Genomic DNA, 9,679 nt, shown 5'->3' on the forward strand with positions numbered 1-9,679 from the left:
GGTCACGACATCAATACAAATGATTAAAGAAGATTTGGATATTAAATACTTTATGATTTCCTCATGTAAATTTTTTGAAAAAGTGTGGCTATGAATAGATATGCAAACACTCATATAGTTTTGTTCAAAACAATATTCACATTTGAGACATTAACACCAAAATAATTTTAATCGTAAACCTTAACATAATCGAATACCAAACCACATTTACCTTGAAATAATAGTTGATAGTACATCTAGAAATAATTGAGAATCATATACATGTAATCAATAGAGTCACAACTTTATACATGATATTTTTTAATATAAGTTTTAAATTGAATGGTTTCATAAATACATAAATTCATCAATTGACATTTAAGAAATATTTATTTTTTAATATTTAATGTCACTAATGAGTAAAAGATAGATATAAAAAGTTTTTATTCATGATAGCATAATTCTTAGTCAAAATACATTGATATAACATCTAACCATAATTATCATCAAAAATAGATTTTTATTCATGATAACATAATTCTATGTCAAAGAACATTAATATCTAGCATCTGACTTGAAAATTTGTAATTTCTTTTATATATGTTCAACATAGTTGATAAACATTTCATAATATATGTTATAATTTTGTAAAATGAAGAAGTACTGAAAGTCAAATAACTTGTAACTATGGTGTATACAAGTTGTTGATACGATGTAAAGATGTAACAAATTCTTCAATTATGAGCAGAATATTGCGACCTTTGTTTGTATAATGATCTTGATATACTTCTTTGAGCATATCTAGGAGTCTAGCTACTACTCCTCATGCCTCTTGCACTCTCCTCGCAACATCTTCCACTTTCATTATATCCAATTCATCAACTTGGTCAATAGTCAAGCTCGTGTTCTCAATCTCATTCATTCTAGTGCAACTCTCTAAGACAATTCTCACACATTTGTCTAGAGGAGATTCAAAAACGTTACTTGAGTTCACCGAGGCGTTTGGACTCTCCACAATGATCTCTGTCTCACTTTGTGAAGCATCCATATTTTGCAATATTTGTTGAAAGTTAAAAATATTACATTAATGATACACAGATGAAAGTCCTTTGAAACAAATTTAATTATTAGAATAACACTTAGTTGGGTCAATATTTTCAAATGTCACCAAATTATTATAATTACAAAAAACATTAGAGACAAGGTTTGCAAATTTTTTTGATAAAGATATTTTTTATATTTTATATTTGATCAGGATACAAAGTAAATACAAAAAAATATTTAAAATACACTGAACATTAGAAACAAACACAATGCTAATAAATTATTCCATATAAACATTTACGATGGTAGTAAATGTCAAACAAGATTTATGAAATATTATAAAAATTAAACATAGTCGCATTTACATTGCTCAATAGCTTGACAACTTTGTCAATTATTTTTCACATAGTATTTTCAGCTAGCTCTCAACCATGGATGCACTGGTATCAAATTTGTACCCTCAGTATCATCAAGAATGGTACAAACTCTAATGGTTATATTAGACTTCACAGTGTACAAGGTAGGTACTCCATAATTTGCATGTAACAATCTGAATGATGGTGTAACCTGATGCACAATGAATCTTATGGAGTATCCTAGCCTAAGAGTAGTAAGAAACCATTCTTCAGGTGGGCCCATGTGATAACTAATCCGTGATGAACCTTTCAAAAATCTCATGAATCTCATACTGAGCTGATCAGTCAATGTGTGTTTATCAATTTTTGTAGTCTGTGTAATGGTGATCTTCCATATACACCCTGCTAAGTACAAATCTCGTACCTCATGGTATAAATCTATCGACCAACCACGGAAGTCTATAATATCAATCTTTAGATTATGAAACTCTACATCTAAATCTATTTTGATATAAGATCCATATTGAAAGTTAAAAAATTGTGCATAATTGTCAAAATTTATTCCTTTGATCCTCATTCCACACTTAGTAACTTTTTTGGCCATTTTATCTCTAATCCAATAGCGCGCGCTTAATTCTTCTATACGAAGAAGGACATTGACTGGAAGGCATGGATGATATTTTGATAACCATTTGGACACCCATGATGCACACGCATAATCAGACATATTCCTGACGCGCATAAACATTTTTATTAGTTTCAAAGTATGCTAAAATGGGAAGGTTTAAACTTTCTTGTAAAAATAATTAGAAAAATACATGCAAATGATAGTGAACATTCAAAAAATGCACGTTATCAAAGTAACTCAAAATGGAGCATTTCAACATATTTTCAGACATTCATTTTATCTTTAGTATAAAAAATCATTATAATTCTTAGTTACATAAAATTTATTAGTTCTCACAATACCATTAATCATGAAGTATTATTTATTTTCTACATCAAATATAATATGCCATAAATGATAGTAAACATTTTGAAAAGTGTAAGTTAACAGAGTAACTCAAAATGAAGCATAACAACAATTATCTAGGAATTCGATAATGTTCAAAGAAACTAAAAAATGATACAAGGATACATAGGCATGTTTGGCAAATGATATAAATTTGGAAGGTTACATCAAGTTTCTTCTAAAACTTTGAGCCTATATTCTTTAGCTTTGCGCTTAGCAAGTTGTCTACCATTTTTCATTTTCTCATAACGGTCATATGTGAATGGGGGCATTATTCTTAGACATTCTAGAGATTTCACACGAGAAATTGCCACAAATGTCAACCCTGTTCTTTCTCTAGGTCCTATATCAATTGTTGCCTTTGGAAGAGTCAATCCTTGAGATTTATGTATGATTAATGCCCATGCCAATCTCAATGGTAGTTGAAGCGTTCTGCCTTTCTGAATAGGTGTTACTGGAACTGTACTCGGATGATGATCTTCAAAAGGCAATCTAGAATAGTTATCAAACTCAACCATCACATAAGACGGTGGTTCGGGTGGAGCACTTCCAGGTTTGTAGACAATCTTTCGAATATATCCTAGTGCTCCATTTACAAGACCAGCTTGAATCCAAAGATTTGAAGTGAGCATGACCCTTGAATTCTTACTGATCAATAATTCTAGTTCAAGTTCATCACTTGAACAATCTTCTACTATATTAACACTCCCCGCTTTCGTAGCAACACTACGTGCAACAGGCTGCTTCAACAAATGTAACATTTTCTTATTATGGTTATGAACATTGTCATTTGTAGAGAACAAATGGACCGTATTATCGAAGTCGAGATTGTTTGCAGCATCCATGTTTGGAGGGATCCTTGTCATCAACAACTTCCAATCTTCTATTTGTGGGTTTGCATCTCGTAGATTCGTCAGCATCTGACGAAATCTCTATTGTTCGAAATTTTCACCATCTTGTCTAAATATCTTATTTAAAGTTACTACACTCTTGAATTCCCCCCATAGTAACTTTGCTCGTCTGTTGCTATCATATGCTCGTCTATCATTGACTGGAGGCAATTGACCCAAATCTCCTACCAAAATAATAGATATACCTGAAAAACAATTAGCAACAATTAATTTAATAAACTTATAGTAATAATCTTATAATTTATTATAAATGATTCATATAGTTGAAACCATTTTTTTGTCATGGATTCTAACAATTAAAAAGAATACCTCCAAAACTTATTTGTGCATTTTGTGGGAATGCTTGTCGGAGCCGTGAATCTATATTTTCCAGCATGTTTTGTCCAATGAAACTCATTTCATCATTCAAAATGTATTTGACATGTGCCATCTCCTCCTGAAAGCTTGAGAGTCTTGTTCCTTCTAGTTGAGAAAAATCTCGTATCGGAATTCTCAACTTTGAATGTACCGTAGAGGCTCCTATATTGAATGTGGCCACCCCTGTTGGTGCAAGTAACAGAAGGGGAGAAGGGGATGACATTGCTGCATTCTCAAAAGCCTGACTAATGGCACCAATTAGATACGACTTTCCTGTCGCTGTTGTCCCTTGAATTATCATGAATAACGACACTCCAATTTCATTCCTTTGGCAGTGTGCCATAATTATGTCAAGTGCTTTTTGTTGTTTATTACTAAGGGCTGTGTAATTGATACATTGGGGTATATCATCATATATTAGGCAGCCATTATTTTTCATGCTAATTATGAAATTGGTTGCCCCCGTCGTGTACTCTTCACCTTGGTAATCGACAGACCAATCTGTATGCCTATCAATGTCTCTTCTACCCAACATATCTATTTCTGAAAATTGTATATTCTGTCCTCGATGCAATCTAGATATAATTTCCCATTCATGCTCTGTGGTATTTCCATGGATAGTTTCATCATTATCAATTTCAGAATCAATTGTACTTTCAATATTTTCTTCAATTGTTATTCGTTCCACATGCCAGGGATTATAAGTGAATGACTCCCACTTTGCAATTATAGCCCCATCATCATTACCGATATCTCTTTCTATATCACGGAATGGTTTGTATAGCATCAACTCTGATAAACAAAAGTCAATCCATTTGCTCGATCCATGTTCAGAAATGTAAACAAACCTAGGAAAGACTCTGACAATTGCTGCTCTTTGTCTTGGCTCCCATTTGTTCTCTCTTCTTCTTTTAGGATTGTATATCCATGATCTAGCTGCATCAATCAAGGATACACCTTACATACACAATGGCCTTGTTCTGTATCCGGCTATGAAAGACTTTGTCTGTTCTTCATTGCTTTCTTCATCGGTTATAGTCACCAGCTTGAACACTTCACGTGAGACATTTAGGTTAACAAACTTTCTACTGCTTTCTACCAATGGAAGTTCTAATAGCATGTGACATGTTTCTTGTGCTCCGATGTCCCTTTCTATCATCGTCTTAGTTAGAAGCCTTCTATATGCTCGGGCAGCTAAATCATCAGGATCTTCCATGTTGGAGAGACACATCAACATTTGATGGTATGTTTCTGAGCCTTTCTCTGCTTTTGTAGCATACTTTGTAATATATTTGATCACTGCATGTTTTGAAAGAACAGGTCAAGCCAATCTATGTTTTCTCTCCATAACTACAATATGTGACGATTATGTGTATTCACCCTGTCATCATTCCTAGGTGGTTCAAATTTTCTTTCACCCGTTTCTATGTCTTCATATAATTTGGATCCTCTTAGATTTAATGGCTAGGGAGCATTATACCTATATTTAACATGAATAAGATATATAATTAGTTTACATATTTTTATACAAAAAAATGATTTTAGTGTTAAAAACATTTCACATTAAAATGATCACCTGCAAACCATCGTTCCTCCTTTCTTTCGTAGACAAGCACCTTCCTTGCAGACAGTGTATCGTTCTACACAGTTCAATATTTCCTCATAGTCTTGGTTAATATCCACCTCCGCAAGTTGTCTCGTGTTTTTGAGACATGGATGTTGTTGAAAATTTATGAATGGCTACAATTGAAAAACGGGAAAATTGAGTAGTTTCGAACATATAATATTTAGATACATATGTACAACACATTATAAACATGCCTGTATATTTCGTTGATGTGGATCTTGTCTAGGATTCCATGCATGAACAATTGAATGAAAAAAGCGTTCAACACTCTTTCGTTCCTCTTCATTTGACCAGTCAATGGTGTCCATATTGGGCGCTCCATTTATCCATATGAACCCATGCACATGTGGGGACCCCCTATGCTGCCACTCATATCTAGACCAGTAGTCTTTGACATTCACCCATTTTTCTAAAATTTCTTTTCTGAATATAGAATTCCTTAAATGCATGTAATGTGCCACTATATGAGGGTAGTTAATAACATTTTGTCTTCGCCAATTTTGTGCTTCTCGTGGAGTAGTTGGCATCGTTCCTGGCATCAATGCATGCAAATCAGGCCAATACATATTTGTTGCACTTAATGTGAAAAATATTGTAGGAGAACCAATCTGATGAAGCATATTTGTCAATTCTGTGCGACATTTAGCCCAATATGACCTTGTACCTCTTAACGATGTTCCAAATCGCATTAATTTATCAGCTAAATTTGAGCGAGGCATGTTTTCCATATGTTGACGCAACTCGTTGATGGTTATTGGCATGTCTCTGAAGCTTCTTTTTACAAATACTGAAGATGAATGTTGTGCACGGTGTCTCATTATCATGTTCATCATAAAATATCTGAATCTTGGATGCTGACCAAAACGATGATCTCTATAGTGTAACAAATGCTTCAAAAACTCATGGAGGTGGACACGCCTCATTCTTGGTTCTAACCAATCACATCGGCCATCTGGAAACAATGCCATATCAAGTAATCCTGATGTGATGTATTCATTTATTGGAGATGCACCAATGCTCGGCCAATCTATCAGTGTAGTAGGATTTGAATTAGGGTTATTAATCCATGCATGGATTAATTCCATTTCTCTCTGGGCATTAGGTGGTCTTGAAGCCATTGATGTTGTGTGCTCTATTATATTACTATCATCTGTCTCCATGATTGGACCCACAAATATGATCTCATTTGCATTTGAATCAAATTCCATATGCACGGTCTTCAATTTATTAAAAATATTCTCATCAGAATCTGTTGATAGACGATTGAGAGCATTTTCATCAATTGTAACATTAGAGTAAAATCTGTCATGCTCTATTTTGTATTTGAGTGCCCTGTACACACGATCCCTATTAACTGTAAAGTTATAGTTTGTTCCATGTTGATCCCTCCTTCGAACAATGATGATTGGTAAGTTTTCTATCAAATGTGGCAATTTTTTCGACACATGCTCTACATTTTGGGGGAAACTTATCGTGTGCCCTTTATATTTATATTGACTACCTGTTGCATGTGTAACTTGTAGTATGGGGCTGACACGTGCAATCAACATTTCTTCTACTTGAGTCAAATTTGTAAGCTCTTCTGGTTGTGGTCCAGGGTCCATATTATTTGAAGGCGAGAATCTATGATTCCCTCTTTCTTGTCGACATCTGTTACATATTGGACCTTCCAAGCTGTGTGATACTTTCATTCCTAGATAACATTCTTGACAAATGTAGCACATGTTCGACACTCTAAAGCTATCTAATTGATTTCGAAACTGCAGGAATCTTCTGAAATCATTGTGAAGAACACAATTCATGTTTTGTATATTTTCTGCATTGGCTTGTGCGGTTAAATGTTCATTAATTTGACTTGCATGATAAACTGTTTCAGGCACATGTTCCACTGTCCTTGAATTTTCATTTAGAAGATTCAATTCCATATATGTTGTTATCGGTTGATTATACCTCCCACTTGATTCAAAATCAATTTGATTCCTTCCTCCTGTTTCAGAATGAGAGACTTCCTCAGATGTTCTTCGACGAATATTTCTGTTCATATTGCCTTGTTCTCCTTCTGCAGATTCTGATTCTCGTACTATCGTTTCTAACCTTCGTCTTGCATATCTTTGTCTTTGAGTTTCATTGTGTCTTCTTCTCTCATCCTCTCTTTGAGCATCTGTCATTTGTTCTCGCTGTCATCTTCGATATTCCCTTTGATATGCTCTTCGATATTGCCTTCTTTCCTCTTTCGTATCAAAGTTTACATTTGTTGGATTCATAGCTACAAAAACAATTATTTTATAAATCATGTTCTCTATATCATTGACTAAAAAAATTATTGTTTTAAAAATTATTATAACCTCATCTAAGCGTATATATAGCTCTATATATCTAACACTAACCCTATTGAAACCCTATTGATGTTAAAGGGTTCCTATCTCCATGCTCAAACGGTTCTATTTCTTAAGCTAAAATCTATATTTTGAATCTCATCACATCCACGGTATACGGATAAACACCCTAATTACATTTGTTTTTGTTGGCACTTTAGAATATTCTAAGAGGTGACAACCATAGAGAGCATAAGTCAAGTAAAACCGAACCTAATTGAAAAAGACTACAACTATACAAAAATAATGGACTGGATGGACTTGTTGGCCCGTTTAGAGAATTTGTATCTAAAATTATTGTAGTCAAAAAATACAAAATGTTTGTACAATGCAAGATTTGAAACAATATATTCTTGGAGTTGATTACATTAAATACATTTATTTTTGGTTGCCAAAATCTCACTATGTTCATGCATTATTTTTGTTAAAGTTAAAATCTTAATTATATTATAAATACATCATTATTCAAATCCAAAACAAAAAATTAACTTCATGTTAGTTCTTAATTATAGTTATATGACGATTCAAGTTATAGTTAGGGCATAATTTTAGGGTTATAGTTAAGGTTAAAAGAAATGGAATATGATCATAATTGAAACCTAACTATAACCATAATTGAAACCTAACTATAACCATAATTGAAACCTAACTATAACCAACTATAACCTTAATATTAGAGTTAGAATATAATGGAATAGAAAATAATACCAATAAAATTTATACATAAATCAAGTTTAAATATAAACTTTCTAAATTGTTTATAGATATATAAGTAACATTTTTATTTCCTTTCTATAATTAGTGTTAAATTATGGTTATATGACAATTCAAGCTATAGTTAGGGCATAATTTTAGGGTTATAGTTAAGGTTAAAAGAAATGGAATATATTTTATGATCATAAAATATATAAGTAACATTTGTATTCCATTAAATAAAATATATTAGAGTTAGAGTTCAATTAGGTCTACTATCATAAAATATATAAGTAACATTTCTATTCAATATTAGAGTTAGCGGTTTATGATCATAAAATATATAAGTAACATTTATATTCCATTTTCCCTTTCCCTTGTAAATCAATTTAAATTCCAAAATCAAACTCTTTTTTCTTTTTTTAAGTTTTTTATAAATACCTATCTCCAATGGTAGAATCATCTTGATTCAGTTCTGTGTGATAACTGATATGTGTTTCTGACAGAGTGCCAGGGTGTCAGGGGTGCAATTTGCCTTGATTCAATTGAAAGAGGTGTGGAAGTAAAAGCATTGGCATGCAAGCATGTGTATCATTATGCATGCATTATGCACTCAACAAAAAGAAAGCAACAGTGTCCCATATGACGTGCTAGTTACGGTTACAGACAGACTCAATTGCTTTCAGCCTGTTTATGATTCGCTGATTTCTCAGAAATTATTTTCAATCTTTTTATGATTACACGGTGTCGTTTGTGAAGAGTTAAACCAAAGCAGTGGTAGAGATAAAATTGACACACTTGTAGAGATTCGAGAACATTTTCGAAAGGCGTGGTAGAGATAAAATTGACTCATACATTTATTAGCAAAAGATCTGTAACTTTTTTCTTTCAGAAATCTAATTTAAAAGATGGGAAAAAATAAAACACAATAAACAATTTTATATTTATATTATTTTTATCTATTTAGTGAACAATCTGGTTTTCGCCTTCACATATGCCAAATGAGATTTAGAAAAAAGAAGCTTTAAATCCTATATAATGATTAACGGTGAAATACATAAGATTAGGAAAATTGTAGCAGATAGACCTTGCTACCCAGTTAGAAGAAGATTTGTTTTAAATCCTAGAGAATGATTAAAGATGAAATACAAAGATTGCGAAAAGTGCAGCACATAGTCCTTGCTACCCAGTCATACATAGACACTTTAGTCAAACTATATTGCAATAATAATTTCATCACGTGTTATCCAAAAATTAATATGATCAATTAAAGTCATGCTTGATTGAGAATTAAATTTTGCCAATCCACAGTTTAAGCCGATTTT

At 32.7% G+C, this 9,679-nt stretch overlaps 1 protein-coding gene across 1 annotated transcript; it reads right to left on the reverse strand.

The window, feature by feature from the left end:
- Positions 1-4,617: 4,617 nt before the first annotated feature.
- Positions 4,618-7,454, reverse strand: LOC131029182 (uncharacterized). The gene is made up of 3 exons (XM_059219116.1): positions 5,481-7,454; positions 5,236-5,299; positions 4,618-4,958 (listed from the first exon to the last, which is right to left on the reverse strand). Exons 1-3 carry the CDS (start codon positions 7,452-7,454, stop codon positions 4,618-4,620), a joined length of 2,379 nt encoding a protein of 792 aa, XP_059075099.1.
- Between the last annotated feature and the right edge of the window lie 2,225 nt (positions 7,455-9,679).

Source organism: Cryptomeria japonica, chromosome 4, assembly GCF_030272615.1.
Source record: "Cryptomeria japonica chromosome 4, Sugi_1.0, whole genome shotgun sequence".
NCBI lineage: Eukaryota > Viridiplantae > Streptophyta > Pinopsida > Cupressales > Cupressaceae > Cryptomeria > Cryptomeria japonica.